The sequence below is a fragment of the Haliotis rubra genome, unplaced genomic scaffold, assembly GCF_003918875.1.
Source record: "Haliotis rubra isolate DU_JTF1 unplaced genomic scaffold, ASM391887v1 Scf1472, whole genome shotgun sequence".
Taxonomy (NCBI): domain Eukaryota; kingdom Metazoa; phylum Mollusca; class Gastropoda; order Lepetellida; family Haliotidae; genus Haliotis; species Haliotis rubra.
This window is the reverse complement of record NW_025765417.1, coordinates 142,877-164,295: the sequence shown is the minus strand read 5'-3', so window position 1 is coordinate 164,295 and position 21,419 is coordinate 142,877. Positions and strand designations below refer to the sequence as shown.

General features: G+C 41.0%; 1 protein-coding gene across 1 annotated transcript; it reads left to right on the top strand.

Moving 5' to 3' along the window:
* Nucleotides 1–198: 198 nt before the first annotated feature.
* LOC124269781 (DNA replication licensing factor mcm7-like) lies at nt 199–14,866 on the top strand. Its single transcript, XM_046704821.1, is given in 18 exon segments — nt 199–307; nt 679–758; nt 1,515–1,679; nt 3,397–3,527; nt 3,910–4,090; nt 5,812–5,949; nt 6,683–6,787; nt 8,032–8,109; nt 8,553–8,634; nt 8,915–9,007; nt 9,010–9,045; nt 9,213–9,296; nt 9,960–10,171; nt 10,404–10,585; nt 10,692–10,775; nt 11,505–11,673; nt 12,403–12,512; nt 14,240–14,866. Coding segments are annotated over 18 exon segments (2,169 nt in total). The 5' UTR covers nt 199–276; the 3' UTR covers nt 14,448–14,866.
* The last annotated feature ends 6,553 nt before the right edge of the window (nt 14,867–21,419 follow it).

The following is a 21,419-nucleotide window of genomic DNA, read 5'->3' as shown; positions in this document are numbered from 1 at the left end:
AATAAATGCATTGATCGATCTATGTGTAGCACTATGAAATAAGTCTAAAGTTTTATCAGAAGATTCTAAATGAACAAACAAAACCGGTTGCATTGTATTTGGATCCGGATTGTACAAACTTGAACCTGGTTGGTGGATTTGGGCAGTTAAAAGGAAACAGCCAATCAGATATGACAACGGTTGTTGACAGGTGCTCCCTTCCGTTCACGTGGTCTACATTTCCCGCCGTTTTGGAAAGTACTTTGTTGATACTGAGAAAGTTAGAAAGTCTTGGAAATGGCACCCAGAGATTATGCTGCTGAAAAAGGTATGTTTTCAATATTTTGTCAGCCACACGATTTCGTTTTTGAAGATCTTAGGTAGTTAATATTTTATGTGAATTAAATGGAGGCATATTTTGCGTGAAATTGAAAATTGGTAACCGGCTAGCATGGTCTGATCTTCCTTAGTTAGTTAGCTGGCTGAACTAGATCTTCCCATACGCGTGTGCGATCGTTTTCGGAAATATCACGAATGTCGTGCATGAAAAACAATTTATCACAATTAAATCACCAGTAGGAATCATGATTATGCAAACAAAGATTGGGCCCCAAAATTGCTTGTAACAGGAGTGTAGAAAGGGAATATGGAACTTTCCAAGCATGGTGTTATCAGGCTAACCTTGTCATTTAATTGCAGACAAAATATCAACATTCCTCAAGGAGTTCTATCAAGATGGCGACAAGAGAGGAAAGGATTTTGTGTATGCACAGCAGTTGGTAGGTAAATCTTTTCCACTGAGGATGGATTTTTGTTGTGTGAAATAACTTGCGTAATTATTTATTGAAATCAATTTACACGTCTTACTGTTGAGGTTTCGAATGCATAGGTTTTGCTGGAGAATGATATGATTGATATGAGAGAATGACGTTCGTTACTTGATCAGTTGATGTATTATGTTGTCTGACACTCTTGATTTCCTTACAATAAAATAGCAGGGGATATTTGACTAAGTGGACCGGCTCAGTGTTTCTGGGTATGTGGAGGCATAATCAAAAGGTAGGGTAAGGTTAGTGTTGGTATGCATCACTGCGGATACAAACTCACTAATGATAAAATAGGGGGTTACAAGTGGAAATCATTGCGAAATGAGCGGGTGATAAATCTCCCCAATGTGCAGGTCTAGGATACCGACACTTTCAACACTCGGCTTACGACAGTGTTTTGAATTTACAACTGTGGACATTCATTAATAGTAAGGAGAACAGATTGAAGTATTAATATTGAACCAGTTAGAGGTGGTATGGTACATCAGCTCCTGAATTGATACTCGGAAAGAGTTCCTTGCATATATACACACACACCCCCCTTATTTTATAAGGTTCTTTTCATTACTTGTATATCTTTGTATTTTTTTAAAAATATAGGTGGGGGTACGTAAGGAACCGTTGTAGGTGACATGTTGAATAGTTACAATGGTTGAAAGTCCCAGTGTTCAAGTTTGTGGAAGCAGTATTATGACGTTTTGTTTTCAGGTGAAACTTGCCCACAGGGAGGAGGTCAGTCTGGAGATTGACCTTGAACATGTCCGCGAGTATGAGCCTGACCTGGCCGATGCCATCGTTGAAAACGCACGTCGCTATGGCAACCTGTTTGCTGATGCGGTCCAGGAATTACTGCCTGTGTACAAAGAAAGAGATGTAAGTGACGACTTCTAGTTGCAGTTTAGGAACATGTATTCTTTATGTTGTACACACTGTGGTTGTTTTCCAAAATCAAAAAGGATGTTGTGCAAGAGTAATCTTGAAACAAACCAGATACTGATCATTGAGAGACAGAGGCCCAGATAAGCTGCGTATCCTGGTAAAATACGCATATAAAATTTTCAATTAAGCATTGAAATATAATTGTTGCGTACCTATTACACATTTAAAATGTTAGATAAGCAAAAAGTTTGAAACAAATGCGTACAGAATATATTTATAAAAATCGTAATGAAAAAGACATCGATTGCTACTAAGTTTTACTGTTAGTACAGGATGAGTGATTTTTTATGAAATCATTTTAATTATATTTAAGTTGGTTTTGATTAGGTATGACATAAGGCAGAACATACCTGCTGAATAAACTTACTCAGTCACATAATACTTAGGTGAGTAAAATATGCACATATTTGAAAGCAGAGGGTACGGAAAATGAAATACCCACTCAACGTTCATAATACCAACTCCAAACAAATACAGTTGTTACAGTACCCACATGAGCTAAATCCTAGCCCCTAAGGCCCCCACCCCCAAAAAAAATTGTCCGTTTCCGTAACCCTAACGACCTATCCTATCCTACCTACACACACCCCGACCCTAAATCTTTTTTTAACCAAGTCAATATCATGACTGGAATGCATTTCAACTCATCATATCATCCATATTGAGTATGATATTTTCATGTTTTTCAGTGTACGTAGGGCCAAAATGGATTGCATTGAATTAGCATAATGGGTCCTCACAGACCAAATCTGCAAATACATAACATAAATAATGATTTGATAAAGAAATCTTTCAATGTTTCATCACAAGGCATTGTCACTACATGATATGGTACTCTTGAAGACCTTAGGTGCCCACCTGGTGCCACTAAGAAATAAAAAAAAAAGATAAAACCGACCCACCTACCCTATTTTTAAAAAGCATGTAATAGGAAACGGGCATAAAGTTCTTTTTGGTCTTATCTGGAGCTCTGTTGAGAGACAGATAAAAAATATGCACGATATGGTAGGAAATAATTTAGAAAACATAGCAGCTACGCACCACAGCAATGGTGTACTGTCTTAGAATCATTTACAGACGTATTTAACTGAAAAAAGTATTGTTTTATTGTGGTTTTACCTGTTTACACAAGAGTAGCATTGTTGTGGTGAATATATGAAACGAAACACAAGATCAAATACTCCATTAAATTCCATTCAGTACTCTAAATGTACTCTTTAAGTTTTTCCAGTACTCCTATATTTAAAAAATAAGGAATACATACTCCTGATGTTGAAAAATAATCTGGAGCCTTGATAACTTGTCATACATTCGATTACAACATATTTGCATGAAGCATTGTCCACCAGGCTAATATCAAGTATGTGTTCTGGAAAAGTCCGGGGCAGTGGGGTAGCCCAGTGGTTAAAGCGTCCATTTCGTCATGTTGAAGACCCGGTTCGATTCCCGAAGCCCATTTCTGGTGCCCCCTCAGTGATATTGCTGGAATATTGCTAAAAGTTGCGTAATACCATACTCACTCGTTCTAGATATGTCATCCTCATCCCTGAAAGTATGTGAGATTACGTAATTTACTTGGGGCACTTTTTATCATGTGAAAGTCTGGTAGTGTATTGAAACTTAACACTTAATCAAATTGTGGTGTTTTCAGATTGTGAACAAGGACACGCTGGATGTTTACATCGAACACCGGATGTTAATGGAGCAGCGGAGTCATCCCGACGGCCAGGAGGTCACTCGAGACCCCATGAACAAATACCCCCCAGAGCTGATGAGGAGATTGTGAGTTGATGTCTTCAAATTTGCAGTAATTATGTAGAGCATTGCACAAGTGTGTCTTCCTTGGATTCTCTTATGAACTGATGAAGAATGCAAGTGTTGAGATGTCAGCCATAACTCGGATGTGGTATTTTAAGGATACGGTTTGTCCTCATCACCCGTTCCTGTAGCAGATACTCTTGGGGACCCCCATTTTACCCGAACAGTTGGTTGAAACCGTAGATATTATGAGTTAATCTGAATATGAGCTTTCTACTGGTCCACCTGTCTGGAACAATCTTTCCAATTCTATAAGGTCTGATAACAATAGTTTATATTGTATGACTTGATACTGCGAAGATCCTGTTTTTGGTGCAGACTTGTGATGTTAGTGTTGTTGTTTCAGCGAGGTGTACTTCAAGGCGCAGGGAGATCAGAAGCATTCCGCAATCCGAGAGGTCAAGGCCGAACACATCGGCAAGCTGGTGTGTGTGAAGGGCATCGTGACCCGGGCGACGGAGGTTAAACCTATGATGACGGTCGCCACTTACACCTGCGACACATGCGGCAATGAGACATACCAGCCAGTGAGTAATCCAGAGTTGTACTGGTTCCTGATCTTCTGTCACTGTGGTGGTTCTAAAGTACTGTCGGAAATGCTAGAAAAATGCTTTTTGACTTATATTGAAAATTCAGCGGTATTACAGTTACTTAAATAACAAATATCACTTCAAGAAACATCTACCTAATGTAGACCGAGGGGATAAATTTTGAGACATGCTCTAAAATCTGTTTTTACTGATGAAAATACCAAAAAACTTAGAAAAATATGGGGTAGTTGGGCGTTATTTGAAACAAACATTAACTGCCTGTGTTACGTCATCAGCATGCACGGTATCGACAGGTGAAATTGACACCTGAGCACACGCTCGGGCGAGGGATCATCTCAATAGATGTTTTCTGCAAAATGTTGAATATGTGTACGTATAGTATACGTATTGGTTATGTAAGGGATCATTTGTGTATGTGTGTTTGTTTTGAAATAAACATACGAATTACTGTACACTGGAAAAAAATCCTATCACTTGTGTTATCTTATCGATTGATTGTAGAAATGTGCAACGTTTTAATAAATGTTTTGCATGTCAACAGTATATTTCATTGAAAAAATATGGATGTAATTCGGTCAGTTTAATCTAGTTGTGAACATTGGCCAAAGATTTAACGAAGTCACTGGTGTAGCTTCTTTAGAATATATATATTTTTCTTTTCATAAAGTTTGTAGACCGCCCGTCTAAGCACTCCCTTATCAAAGTTGTCAAGGATGGTTTTACGTCCCGGTTTTGCATTTGAACGGTCCCTGTCTTGTCTGATTTGTGTACAATATTGTTAACTTGTTGGCAAGACATGCCAACAGCTCTACAAGTTCTGTAATAAACCCTTTCTAAACTAATGAAAGGTTTATCTCTGTCATTTTTAAGCAGAAAAAACCTATAACCCTTGGCAACAATCGACTGCAAATCGTTGGCCATAGTTGACGCTGTGATAAAGATGTGCATGCATGATGGGAAACTTATTTATCAAGACTTAACATTTATATTAATATTTCTTCAATAAAGAAAACGATAATTAAGTAAAGTAACACAAACATTCAACATTTATTTGTTTAGGAAAAACGTTAATTCATATTTTTACACCACCTGTATTATTAGCATAAATGTAAAGACTATTTCAGCTTCTTTTGTTGAACTCTGAAAAAATCTTAAGTTGCTGTTTTGGTACCAAATTCTCTCCTGTAAACTGCCCTTTAAATGCATGGGAATGTTAAATCGATTGAAATAAAAATTAGGTAGACATTAGGCGAGTTGATATATTGACAACATGGTACATTTATCACCTGTATAAAGATATTAAGGCTAAAAAGCATTTTTCTAGCATATCCGACAGTACTTTAGTTACTTGTAGCCTACTAGCATGGTGTTCATGGAATCTTGCCGCCATGTGAGTGCTCATTCTTTTGACCATACATTCACGAGGTCTAGGACAAATATTTCCACGTTCTGGCCAGTGATGTTGTAGACTTCAGCCAAAAAGAAAAAAACTACTGAACATTTTTTTTTCATAGTGACAAGGGAAATCAGAAATGTGTTTTATTCCGAGAAAAGGTTGAGGGTATATAGTTACACCTAGGAATTCTTTCTTTCAAAAGACTTTTTCATTCAACCAATACTATGAAAACTATGTTTGGCATGTTTTCAAAATTTATTTTTTTTAGATCTGAAAATAAAATGTGTTTGTGATGTTACAGATCAACTCGCCGTCGTTCATGCCGCTGCTGATGTGCCCCAGCCAGGACTGCACAGTGAACCGGTCTGGTGGGAGGCTCTACCTACAGACTCGCGGATCTAAGTTCGCCAAGTTTCAGGAAATCAAGATCCAAGAGCATGTAAGCTTCCATTTTAACCTCAGTCTGAGTGCTTTGGGCTTCCATTTAAACCTCAGTCTGAGTGCTTGGGGCTTCCATTTAAACCTCAGTCTGAGTGCTTGGGGCTTCCATTTTAACCTCAGTCTGAGTGCTTTGGGCTTCCATTTAAACCTCAGTCTGAGTGCTTGGGGCTTCCATTTAAACCTCAGTCTGAGTGCTTGGGGCTTCCATTTTAACCTCAGTCTGAGTGCTTAGGGCTTCCATTTTAACCTCAGTCTGAGTGCTTGGGGCTTCCATTTAAACCTCAGTCTGAGTGCTTGGGGCTTGTGTTATATGTTATTATAAACTTATTTGACCATGTTTGTCTGAAGAACCGGGACGATCGGGGTAGCCTAGTGGTTGGCTTGTCACGCTGAAGACAAAGGTTTGATTCCCCACATGGGTACAATGTACGAAGCCCATTTATGGTGTCCCCTGCCATGGTATTGCTGGAATCTTGCTTTGACATTCATTTGTTGTGTTATGTTACGTAGCACATAGCTGCAGCTCAGTCTGGCGTATGTTGCAAGGGGGGGACCTGTTTTAGTTGGGTACTGTGATGTTGGGTGAACAATTTATTTCCACTGCTTGTTCTTTTCTGTGGTGTTAAGTTCACTTTTGATGGATTGTTATAACCTGGTTGCCCATGTCAGTATCTTGCTGCTGCTGCTGCTGCTGCTGATGATGAAGATGACTGCACACTGTTATGTTTCAGAGTGACCAAGTTCCGGTGGGCAACATTCCAAGGAGTATGACCATCTTCTGTCGGGGAGAGACAACCCGCCTGGCCCAGCCTGGAGACCATGTCAGTGTCACTGGTGTATCCTTTATCAGAGACGTCCATGGTGCGGGCATGCACTGTTCAAAATGTTGGGTTACACCAGACACTTAAGTAACAAACACTCTTGTCGTCATTGCAAGGAATGAATGTTAAAAGGTTGGGGTCGTTTTATTGTTCAAATTTTATGCATGGGTTACCTAGAACTGCTATGACCTGATATTCACTTACTATTCTGCAGCAACAGTCATTATTGCAACAACAGTGTTATTTTGAACCCAGTGAAGTGCTGCTACTACAGACACGTGTGTATGGAATTGACACAAAGGACACGTATTGCATCTCGGTGAATACATTTTGATAATTGATGTTCTTTATTCCTTAGAATAGATATAGAGGTCCTGTAATTAATTTAACTGCACACTCCATCATTTCATAACTTCATATTGCTTTGTAAGGACTAAGGAAACAGATGATTGGGGTCTTTAATACCTACAGTTGCAGGTAAAAGGTAAAAATTGCACAAAAAAGGTCCTGAAAATGTTCTGGCCTTACAGAGTAGTGACAGCAGGACTAGTGATAATGAAATGGCTGTACTGGTTAATTGTGTACACTGGATGTGGTGTTGTATACCTCAGTTGGGGGACATAACATCTTTAAGTATTTCCAATTAGCCTCTCAAGTGTTTAAAATAATACCTGTCTTATCTACTAATTAGTGTTGGGAATTGGTTAAAATCTCATAATTGATGATTGGTCCATTACAACTGATCAATCATCAAAAATGATTGGTTAGCATCATTTATCAAATGTCCCAGTTATTTTTGTTAATGCACACACACACACACACACACACACACACATAAATGTAGTTATTTGTGTTGTTTTCGAAATTGCACAAAATCCATTTGCAAATTTCGCACATTGATAGGAAGATTAGCATGTTAGAACACAGATTTCCTGGATTCTTTAAGATAAATTCAATCATGACTTGGAACAAGCTTGTAGTGCTCATGAAATGTAAACTTAATGACACAGACCACTACTACAAATCCTTCAATGGCATGGTCTCGTTTGTCAACACGTTTTATCTGTATGGACAATGGCATGGAGTGGGAAGATGGCGAGATGCAACTTGGCCTCTGTTGAGGTTTCCAGGAATAGTGTCACCGTGTGTGTAGTCCAGACATTGAAGGGCGAAATTTCTTGCAATACCTGGATTGAATGTGCAGTCTGCTTGTTAGCACTTCAGATATGATGTCATACTATGGTCTTTAACTTGGTCAGATATTTTTGCCCATGGTGAAGACTGGCTTCGGACAAGTGCAGCAGGGTCTACTGTCTGAGACGTACATGGAGACACACGTGAGTGAAACAGTCATGGCTGGGTACACAGTAATGTGTTGAGATATGACTCACAATAATATGTCAAGATATGTAATGGTGCTGTTACAATGTCTCTTCAGTGCATGTGACCTGTCCTGTATGGGTGTATACACTCAGAGCTGACCTGACCTATCATGATCAATTTGAAAAGTGTTTTGTAGATCCCTGATTGTGGCATTAGATCATTACAAGCACTCTACAGGAACGTGTAATCCATCATAACGTCTTATTAAATCCAAACAGAAGGTCTAGTTCCACACTTGAAATGAAATCACTTAACTAATTGTCAGGTTAGTAACTTTTCCTGAAACAACCTTACACATATTTGTTGTGGCAGGTGTCTAGTTATAGTTTTCCTGAAACAGTACTCATGTATTAACACAGTTTAGTTTGCTAAGTTTTGTGAACTTGTTTATCTGCAGCGGATTATCAAGATGAACAAGACAGAGGATGATGAGCTGGATGCACAGGAGCTGAGCGAGGAAGAGCTGAAGCAGCTCGCAGGTAGAGAACACCTCCTTCATTCTCCTGCACATCTTACTGTTGCTTGAAGGATGTCACAACATGTCGTCAATCTTGTCAGATTTTTTCGTTGCATTGATGACATGAGCCATTGTATGGTGAACATCACACTATGCAGCTTCTGGGTATACTGGTCTTGGTTCCTTGTTTGGTATCAGCCAATGAACCTGAATTCTGGTAATCGTCATTTGGTTGTCACTCAAATTCATGTTTGGCATTACAAGTCCTGACAACCGTGGACTGACCATGTTGTTTCCTTCAGAGGATGACTTCTATGACAAGCTGGCCAGCAGCATCGCTACCGAGATCTACGGACACGAGGATGTAAAGAAGGCTTTGCTGCTGCTACTGGTGGGGAAGTGGACCAGTCTCCCAAGGGGATGAAGATTAGAGGTAAGTCATGTGGAATTAGTTCTACAGAGAAGATGACAATAATCACAAAATAGCAACAGATGAACTAGGGTACCAATGCAGTTTGTAGGCGCTGTAATAGCTCTGAAAGTTGTCACAGTTGTCCATGTTGCCGCTGCTGCCTCCTCACACACTTGTGTCTGTTACAGGGAACATCAACATCTGCCTGATGGGCGACCCCGGTGTGGCCAAGTCACAGCTATTATCCTACATCGACAGACTTGCACCTAGAAGTAAGTACACCCCAGTATCTGTGTGCACATGTTCTTCTTTAGGTGTAAAGATGGCCGTTCCTTCCTCTCTCTCATGCTGAGTTACTGTAGCGGTGACCTGTTCATTCAGTCTGCTTGGATCTACCTTCAGTAAGTCACCTGTTAATGAAATCCCAGAGGTCAGTGGAATGTCAACCTCTCTAGTTGTCCATGTCGTCGCTACTTGGGCTGGTGGCAGGTACATGTAGAGTTGGACCCGTTTCAAATGGGTTATGGCACACTGTAATTTCACAATGTATTTTGTCACAACACGATGCATTTTTTTTTAATGTGCACCTAAAGAATATAGCGGGGGGTTCACTTTTTGTATCTGGGGGACCTGATGGCAGCCTGGCAGTTATTTTTATTTCAAGAGAGGTACAGGTTTCAGTTGCATCTCCACAGGATGAAGTAGGCATACCACAATACAACAAAAGTGTACTACGGTCATGGGGGACTTTCACTTTCAATTGACAAACAGATTTTAGTATCTGAAACATTCTCTTTCGCTGAAGTATGGGGAAGCCAAAGTGGCTGTACTGATGTGGTCTGTGGCTAATGTATTGGAAGAGTCCCTGAAGTGGACACAGGTCTTCAGAAGGGTTTGGCAAGAGACAGTGGATGTAACTGTATTGTTGGTTTCAGGTCAGTACACGACAGGACGAGGCTCGTCCGGTGTTGGTCTGACGGCAGCAGTGATGAAGGACCCCCTGACCGGGGAGATGACACTGGAGGGCGGGGCACTTGTCCTGGCTGACCAGGGTGTGTGCTGTATTGATGAGTTTGACAAGATGATGGATGGCGACAGAACAGCCATCCACGAGGTCATGGAACAGCAGACCATCTCGATCGCCAAGGTAACGCTTCTAACCAATTACAACTTGTGCCTGTCTGGGGATTGAATCTCATGTTGATAATTCAATTCCCCGTACAATGTGTGCAGTCCATTTCCTGTGTCCCCTGCTGTGATATTGCTCGAATAATGTTAAAAACTCACTCATGTTGATAACATATCTGTAACTGTAGCCCAGAGACACTGGTTGTGAAGTGTTGTCCAGTTGCCTGATAACATCTGTGTTCTTCCTACAGGCAGGGATCATGACGAGTCTGAATGCCCGTGTGTCAATACTGGCAGCAGCCAACCCTGCCTACGGCCGATACAACCCCAAGAAGACAGTGGAGCAGAATATCCAGCTCCCAGCCGCTCTGCTGTCCAGATTCGACCTGCTCTGGCTGATCCAGGACAAGGCTGACCGAGAAAACGATCTCAGGTGAGACACCCAAGAGAGACTTCTAACGCAATGTCTTCACTGTTTATTGTATGATACCCCTCCAGAAATGACAAGCAGTTTTATAATGAAATGATCTCTGTTTCAGATTGGCCCAGCACATCACATACGTCCACCAGCACAACGTGCACCCTCCGTGTCAGTTCACACCCCTGGACATGAAGCTGATGAGGTACATACGGAAACATTGGCATATGTGGTCAAATATTTTAATTTTTAAAAAAATAGTTAATGAGTGAGCGAGTTTAGTTTATGCCGCACTCAGCAATATTCCAGCTATGGCAGCGGTCTGCAAATAATCAAGTCTGGACCAGACAATCCAGTGATCAACAGCACGAGCATCGGTCTGCACAATTGGGAACCGATGACATGTGTCAACCAAGTCAGCGAGCCTGACCACCCAATCCTGTTAGTCGCCTCTTACAGCAAGCATGGGTTACTGAAGACCAATATTCTAACCTGGACCTTCACGGGTCAAATAGATAATGAAGTTGGGAGCATGGCTACTAAGCATTTTCACTGTCTTCAGTTACCGTTTGAGGAATAACCGAGTCAGGTGTGGAAATAACTTTAAAATTGCTAGTTTTCTCCGGTACAGTGGCACATGTAAAATCACTTGCCCTGATAATTTTTCCACTATACCGGCCGTTTTCTTCTTGATTTTTTAAATAAACAACATTAGTAATATTGGAAAGTCAACTTGACACCGGTACAGTGTGATATACAAATTTGCTTGACCGACAGAAAAAAAAACTGGCGTCGGGCAATGGGTTATTTCCACCCCTGAGAGTAAGATTCTGTTTTGTTAATTTTCGATAAAATTAGTTTGAAGTACTTGTACGTTGCTGTAGTTAATATGGGTGTTGTGTGTAGATGTTATCATTTATCATGTCAATTGTAGACGGTACATCGCTCTCTGCAAGAAGAAGAACCCTGCCGTGCCCGAGGGTCTGGCGGAGTTCATCACCGGCGCCTACGTGGAGATGAGGAAGGAGGCTCGCAACAACAAGGACATGACCTTCACCAGCGCCAGGACCCTCCTCGCCATTCTCCGCCTCTCAACGGCTCTGGTGAGACTTCCTTCTGATTGTACTTCTACCTAAACACCAGTAACCCAGTGGGGTCGCACTCGTCATACTGAAGCTGAGAGTTTGATGCCCTATATTGGTTTGTATGCAGAACATTGCAGTGTAGGCATACTGTTGGAATAAGGCTGTGACGCCTATATTGTACACTCAGTATATGCCTCCTGTAATACCCAAGCTACTGTAGGTCTTCCTGTGTGACATATCATTGGTTGACAGTAACCTGATGTAGATAGGCCTGATGCCAGTGTATGAAATAAGCCGCAAAAACCCAGCCAGACATTTGGGCTGGTAACTTCAAAAACTTGCCAGCCCAGAAGAGATTTAACCAGTCCTTCTTACATACTAAATAGAGAGTGACATTTGACACATTATCTGAATTTAAAAAAATTCACCCGTCCATCAGGCTGGCTAGCTGTAAAATTAGACCGTTTGACAGAAATCTATCCTGTCTCGGGCGGTCGGACGGGCCTTATTTCATCAACTGCTGATGCTTCTATAAATTATCATTAGCTTCACTGTATAATGTTTGGATGAAAAGTACAGTGTGAAACTGCCATGTATGTTACTGTTACACACCACCATGGCAGCTGCCATTGGTATTATTCCGCGAATCACACAGATTAGATATAAAGTGATGAAAGTGGTGCTGATCACTGGATCAAACGCTCGTTTTCCGCTTTGTCCCGGATCTGACATGTGGTGTTCTTGCAGGCACGTCTCCGACTGGCAGACACGGTGGAAAAGGAGGATGTGAACGAGGCGATGCGGTTGATGGAGATGTGCCGGGACTCCCTGAACCCACACCACGACATGCACACCAGGTGAGTGATCCAGCACCTCACTGTGACAGTATCGGAGGACATGTTCTGCTTCATATATCAAGCACCGCTAGCTAGTACTGCTAGTACTGCTCAGAATCAACATGGCATAGTTGATGTTTTCAAGAGGACAATAAACTGGCCTTCATTTTGTACAATTCAGAGGGGTTTTTCAATATTCAGTTAGGGGTGTTTTCAGATCTTCTCCAGGGAGTTCTATGATAGGGAAGATTTGTTTTTATGAGGTATTCCCACTCTCTGCTGTATTCCCACTCCAAATCCCTCAAATGACCTAGTTTGTGTTTTTAACAAATTACAAACCGCCTCCGTGATGTAGTGGTTAGAGCGACTGCCTGGAGAGCGGAAGGTCGCGGGCTCGATCCCCGACCGCGTCATACCAAATGACGTTAAAATATGGTACTTGTTGGTCCCTGCGACTAACTGCGAGGCGACTAACGGGATCGGGTGGTCAGGCTCGCTGGCTTGGTTGACACATGTCATCGGTTCCCGATTACGCAGATAGATGCTCATGCTGTTGATAGCTGGTTTGTCTGGTCCAGACTCGATTATGTACAGACCGCCACCATATAGCTGTAATATTGCTGAGTGCGGCATAAAACTAAACTCACTCACTCTTCAACTACAACATACCAGAAAACCACAAGCACATAGTTGAATCCATGAAAAAAACTTCTCACAGATATTCAGAGACTTGAGATGATTTCAGGTATGTCAAGATTATACATTGTTTAACACCAATTAAATGATGATATTAAATTATGAATATACTGTACAAAAATAGTTAGGGATATATGTTAATTTTGAAATTATAAATAATGATCTTTTTATTCATTGACACACTGATAAAATATCAATCATAAAAATACCAATATCCAAGCCAACACCAACTGATTTAGCTGGGCTTGATCGGTTTATTCAGCTCTTTGACTATACATGTGGAACTGAACTCAAAAACATGAAAGCTGTTGATGGTAGTACTCCGAGAATTGACAGTATTGTCAGCAAAGTGTTCGACAGGGCTAACTTGGTTTGTATGGCACCAGTTGAGGTACCATACTCCAGTAGGCTAGCAGATCATGTCCAGATGTGTGTTTCTACTGTGCCAGTGCTCATGTCCTGGTAGGTGAGGATGCTGCAAAAGAGAGTTACCCTATGTGTGTTCCTTGCTCCAATGTCCACAAACATGGAAACAAGAGGAGATGGAACCTTTGGGCCAACAAAAAGGCCCAAGAAGAGTTGACGATATGCTGGATTGAATCTACAACTCGTCAAACACAAGCTAAACTCCCCAAGCTCCCCATTTCTGAGAGAAAAAATAAATATGTGTTCCTCCCTCATCACATTTTTTTCTATCAAAAAGTGAAAAAGAAAGTCCTACCGCCCTCGTCACTTTTGAAAAAAATGTGCCCGAGAAACATTTACCTTTTTTGATGCAGCCTTATAAGAATAATTTTTAAAAATCAGTTTCATACATTTTGGTAATTTTTATTGAAAATGTGTAGGAGGTAAGGGAAAAGATAAAAGTATGGCATGGATGGGAGTTTTTGTGGCATTTTAATGATTTTCTTCTATCAACGGTGATAGTAAATATGTTTTTTATGTTATTTCTGGTTGCAAATTTGAAAAACAAGGTCTTGATGAAGTTTCCGAATTTCTCACTGATGTGAAGTTGTGACCTCGAGAGTACTAAATATAAATTATTCCTACAGGGTACAAAACGTGACTGACCAGATCTTCGCTGTGATCCGTGAGATGGCCCCAGCCAAGGGCGTGAAGTCCGTGAAAGTGAGTGACATCCTGGAGCAGTGTACATCTAAGGGATTCAAACCTGACCAGGTGGACGCCTGCATCGACGAGTATGAGGAACTGAACGTGTGGCAGGTGAACAATGCCAGGTCGAGACTGACCTTTGTGTAGAACCAGCGAGTGATGGACGGAAACACCTGCAGTTAACATAGGTCTGTTATAATCAAGTCGCTAGTGAGGAACACCCAGGTAACTTCATGGACATCTGAACAAAGATTCATCACTACCATCTAGGAAATATAACATGGACATAACGACATCCTCTAGCACAGGGATGTAGAGAACATATAGTTTATTCGTCAGTCTCCTGCACAGTTTTATAATGTTTCAGCTGTTTTAATGTAACTTAAGACTGTATTTTAAGAGTAGTCTGGATGGGTGCTCCGTGTCGAGTGCTGTGTACATAGTATCATCTCACTGTATATATCTCCATATTGTCGTCACGAAACAACTCCAGTAAGTGGAGACTGGTTTTGAACTTGTAAAATTTTGTAAATTCATTCTGTCTGAAATAAATTCATTTCATTTCATTTTGTGTGTTGTGCTGTATCGGGTGAAATCTGTGTGATTGAGTAGCTAGTGGACCACAGTGCTTGTAACTGAATATCATGATCTGGTTGACTGGTGGCAGTGGTTGATCAACTGGTTGAAGGGAGTTCAGCTCAACCATGTCACCACCATGTGCCTGTACTACACCTTCCTGGTACCCATGTCACCACCATGTGTGTGTACTACACCTTCCTGGTACCCATGTCACCACCATGTGTCTGTACTACACCTTCCTGGTACCCATGTCCCCACCATGTGTGTGTACTACACCTTCCTGGTACCCATGTCACCAGCATTGTGTCTGTACTACACCTTCCTGGTACCCATGTCACCACCATGTGTCTGTACTACACCTTCCTGGTACCCATGTCACCACCATGTGTCTGTACTACACCTTCCTGGTACCCATGTCACCACCATGTGTGTGTACTACACCTTCCTGGTACCCATGTCACCACCATGTGTGTGTACTACACCTTCCTGGTACCCATGTCACCACCATGTGTGTCTGTACTACACCTTCCTGGTACCCATGTCACCACCATGTGTCTGTACTACACCTTGCTGGTACCCATGTCACCACCATGTGTCTGTACTACACCTTCCTGGTACCCATGTCACCACCATGTGTTTGTACTACACCTTCCTGGTACCCATGTCACCACCGTGTGTGTACTACACCTTCCTGGTACCCATGTCACCACCATGTGTTTGTACTACACCTTCCTGGTACCCATGTCAACACCATGTTTCTGTACTACACCTTCCTGGTACCCATGTCACCACCATGTGTTTGTACTACACCTTCCTGGTACCCATGTCACCACCGTGTGTGTACTACACCTTCCTGGTACCCATGTCACCACCATGTGTGTGTACTACACCTTCCTGGTACCCATGTCACCACCATGTGTCTGTACTACACCTTCCTGGTACCCATGTCACCACCATGTGTCTGTACTACACCTTCCTGGTACCCATGTCACCACCATGTGCCTGTACTACACCTTCCTGGTACCCATGTCACCACCATGTGTTTGTACTACACCTTCCCTGGTACCCATGTCACCACCATGTGTGGTTTCACTATCAGTCTCTGATACACCTTCCTGGTACCCATGTCACCACCATGTGCCTGTACTACACCTTCCTGGTACCCATGTCACCACCATGTGTTTGTACTACACCTTCCTGGTACCCATGTCACCACCGTGTGTGTGCTACACCTGTCCTGGTACCCATGTCACCACCATGTGTGTGTACTACACCTTCCTGGTACCCATGTCACCACCATGTGTCTGTACTACACCTTCCTGGTACCCATGTCACCACCATGTGTTTGTACTACACCTTCCTGGTACCCATGTCACCACCATGTGTTTGTACTACACCTTCCTGGTACCCATGTCACCACTATGTGTTTGTACTACACCTTCCTGGTACCCATGTCACCACCGTGTGTGTACTACACCTTCCTGGTACCCATGTCACCACCATGTGTGTACTACACCTTCCTGGTACCCATGTCACCACCATGTGTTTGTACTACACCTTCCTGGTACCCATGTCACCACCATATGCCATGTGTTTGTACCCATGTCACACCATGTGTTCTGTACTACAACTTCCTGGTACCCATGTCACCACCGTATCCATGTTGTGTACTACACCTTCCTGGTACCCATGCACCACCGTGTCTGTACTACACCTTCCTGGTACATTACCCGTGAAGGTCCAGGTTAAAATATTGATCTTCAGTAACCCATGCTTCTCGAAAGAGGCAACTAACCGGATCTGGTGGTCAGGCTCGCTGATTTGGTTGCCAAATGCATAGATCGATGCTCATGCTGTTGATCACTAGATTGTCTGGTCCAGACTCGATTATTTACAGACTGCAGCCATATAGCTGGAATATTGCTGAGTGTGGCATAAAACTAAATTCACTTCCTCACCTTGTGTCTGAATAAGGGTCACTTTAGAAATTTGGCGAAGGTATATTACAGAATCTACAAGCAACCCTACGCCAACCCAATTCCTACAAACAATCATCGCCAGCCCATTCCCACAAGCAATCTCATTGTGGGTAATAAATTAACGCATTATCTGATACTTTCAACGTACATAACGCCCCGTGTCGTCAGTGCTAATGTACTGTGCTTAACACGTGGTGATCTCGCTGTGCTGGCTGATGCAGGAATGACAGTCACCGGGAAACGCTGTGATACATCCGGGAACGTTGTATAAAATATGTGACAAGTTTTAGTTGTCACACTGGTGATGGGTATAGCTTCCAGTGAATTTGCTGGTGTATCCTAAACGTTAGGACGGATTTATTTTAAACATACGCCAAATATGTTGATGGACCACACTCACATACCGCCATACAGATTTAGGGTATTTTAACTGCTGTCCGTTTAAGAAATAAGTAGCTGTGGGGGTAACATTACAAACTGCCACAGGGAATGATTGAAAAACGGAAACTAATTATGATTTGGACTGTTGAAAAAAATGAATTTTCTGTCGTGAAAAATCGATATTGTTGCAAGATGACAAATATGTATACGGAAGCGCTGAAGGGACCTGATGAAATCAAATTATCTTGAAGTTATATATTGAGCGCACAAGTTAGTATGTTGAGCGCACAAGTTAGTATGATGAGCGCACATGTTAGTATGTTGAAATACACTGCTCCATAAGCAGTTCATGTCGAAGCAACGGAGGAGCGGAAACGCGAGCTGATTCATGCTTATTTCAGACTTTGGTTCCAAGACAAAAATATAATACATCTTCTTGTTTAAAATCACGGTATAGTATAGTACGCCACTTGAAGGGTATTCTGAGGTGTATGTCCTTCTTTCGCACCAGATACCAGATTTGCTGATGTTACAGTGAGTGAGTGAGCACGGTTTACGCCGCTTTTATCAATATTCCAGCAATATCACGGCGGCGGACACCAGAAATGGGCTTCACACATTGTACTCATGTGGGGAATTTAACCCAGGTCTTCGGCGTGACGAGCGGTTGCTTTAACCACGAGGCTACCCCACCGGCCCGCTGATGTTACAGACTTTATTGCGGACATATCGACGATCTGGACAAAGACATGGTTATCGTTGGATGCATCAAAAATGTATCCAATGTGGTTTATCGTGAAACAGGATAGTGTACGTTCGTTGCTAATAGTGTTGGACCCGGATGGCGTTGAATTTCGCTCAAGACACGTGTTCATCGACGAGTTTATTCTTCAACTTCCTGTGTTGTTAAAATATGTTAAATATACTACAACACACATACGTATACATACGGGATTGAAACGGAGGAAGTAAAACGAGGAACATGATATTTTAGTAAGAAATAAAGTCGGTATATATGCTATACGTGCACATACTAATGGATCAAATATATAAGGCGGGTTTTATATGATATTGAGTTAAACTCAATACATCAGACATCAGTTTTATAATTAAGTATAACACTCAATGTTTACATTTGTCACGGTCATGTAATACTACATATACATAATAAAGCCGTAGCACAAAACAGTTATCCAAGCGTTACGCTAGTGTTCATAATACGTTGTACCAATATTAGAAGTCAGTAAAACCACTATTCATTCCTGCAATAAACTCCTACTCATGTTTAAGTTTTAATTCTTATTATGACATTACACATACCTAGGCCTGCTTTATGTACTAAAGCGAAAAGTAATAAAATCAGTTACAAAGAATAGTATTGACAAGCATAAAGACGATGAACATTTACATAAACATTATCAATGTTCATGATAAATGTGCATACTTTTACATAATCTCATCATAAACACCTATAGTTAACTCCGACTTTGCATCATTTGAAATCTTCCAAAAAGGATACAAGTTTGTACATTGTAGCCATCAGTCAAGCAAACGTGCTTTCCATTAATGCCATTAGATGCTAAACACTAAGTTGAGCCCTCAATATATTAACTTGTGCACTAAACATACTAACTTGTGAGCTCAAGATGCTAACTTGTGCGCTCAAGATAATTTTTATTTCATCAGGTCCCTTTAGGGCTTCCGTAAATTTACGCTCATATTTCATTCAAAATATATCTCGATTTGCATGTAACGCTGAACCAAACAAATATCCAGTCTCCACAAGCTGACACAGAGTGGTATACCCTGTAACGGACATCCTCGCCATGTGGAACACTTCCTCGTTTTATCATTTTGCATCTTCACATTACTGACGTTTTGAACATGATAACAGAAGCGCGCCAAGATAGCGCTTGCATTCGCACAGCTGGTTATGACGTCATAATTTTGTAGCTTGTGTGACGTCAAGGTTTGTAACGTCTTCAAAGAAGAGTCGCCGTTGGATTCAGAGGAGAGGGGCAAATTTAACTCACCAATATCGGAGGTAAGATTCGCTTATCTTAAAGACACAGTGTGTCACATAAATGATCTTCTGATAATCATGACGGTCCATTAATCCAACGTATTAATAAATAAGCATCAATATTCTTGAATATTGAGAAGCTGTCGTTCAAACACGATGCTATTCTAAAGGCAAGCTGATATTACAAGCCTACTTTCTAATTTATATTAGTGTTGTGGGTTTGTGTACCGAGTTTGCTTTGGAACACCAGTAATCGGCCGGCAACACCACTTGTAAAATATGAACGTTGATTGGAACTATCCGCTATGTTAGCATGCACTTACATGTCATTGCAGTGTAGCATAAACAATTTTCATGAAAAGTGTTCAGGATGTATTTTTGTAAAATTTGACTGGCAAATTTGAAATCATCTGTGCTCTGCGCACATAATTTCAGTTCAATTTTCTGACCACTATTTAACTAATGACTTCACATTTATCAACTTAGGTATGGTCCCACAATGCACAATCCCACAGGCCGCCATGTTAACCCCCTGGGTGCCACAGGGACATATGTCCTTCCCCTTCAACCCTCAATTTGAAGACCAATAAAAATCTAAATATCCCCACGCACACAAATACACTTCACAATTTCGAATTCTGTGGGAAATTTCCTGTTTCTTGATACCATCCACTATTATATTAACTCAAGTGCTGAAAATGACCTTTCAAAATAGGCTTTATCGAAAATGTCGCCATTTTTGACGCAGTACGAAATCGCGATTCACAGCGTTATTTGCTGTATGTTTTGAAATGTGAAAATCGGATAATTACTGGGAGTATTGAATTTCAAAAATACCATTCATGATCACTGATATCAGTTTTACATGAAATCGCTAATGATAATTATGAAACGTTGCCGATGAATCTAGAATCGGTTGGGATGTTTTCGAAAATACACTAACACGAACGCCGTAGAGCGCTTTCCGCCATATTTGATAGTGTTTACAAACTCATGTTTCGCGAAGGCCGGTATTGAGACGCCTATTACATCATGTATATTTCATATTCAGCTCCGAAAAATGCATCACTGAATTCCCCATACATTTTAGAATCAAACTGCAACTGGTCTGTGTCACCAATACCAACTGTCTAGATAAAATGAAACGAAACATATTCGGTGTGAAAACGAACGCTGTGCTCGAAAGACTGCGCTGGTTCGAAATGTAAACAAAGACAAATTCCGATTTTACACTGCGTAGCATTTTCTGAAATTTTCCAACATTCATCCGTCTATTCATTGCTTGCAATGGCTCAATACCTTTGTAATATTCATGGGAAGAGAATCGTAGCAAGAAATAGGAAATTATAAATAGATACAATGCAATGATTTGATAATTCATAAGAAATTGTCAAAGTTTCCGTGTAGCGTGACGCCATGACTGACGCAAAATCACGCAGAACGACAACGGTAATTATCTGCATTTCTAGCTTCTTCTCTTACTTATAATGAAAACGATAAAAACATATAACAATACACAGATGGTTAGAATTATTCTGATTACTTATATCTCATATTTATGTACAAACGATCCCTGAATCAATGGAAGGGTCCTCGCAAAATCCTGTGTACCTTGTCAGGAAAGCCGCCATTTTGTAAGAAATCGGTCAACGGTAGTGATGTCATACGTCAACATTGTTGTACATACTAGGCAATTTCTTTGAGGTGAAGGTCGGTTGAACATGTATCTACATTTAGCCTTCTTCAATATCATATCATACGTGCATATAGGGTTTACGGTGTTTTACTCTTTGAAAGTTTTGATTGTTTGAATAATATTTACATAAGATTGACACATTTAGTGCAGTACACCATATTCTAAACTATTACACAAGTGTTAGAAGATCAAACGAAGCCATAACTGCAACTACTTTAGTTCCTATGATGTACAATATTCAATGTATTTGGACTAATATTGCAGTTTCATGTGAACAGGTTAATGAACAGCGATTTAGTTCAACCTTATAAGTAAAACTGATAATATTAATGAAAATTATTTATATATTTTATGAAATGTATATGCACACATATTTAAAGGAATTGTCTTGTTCATTGCATATTTTTGTGTCTTTTTATAGACAAAACAATGATGTATATTGATTGGCCAGGTGCGCGTTT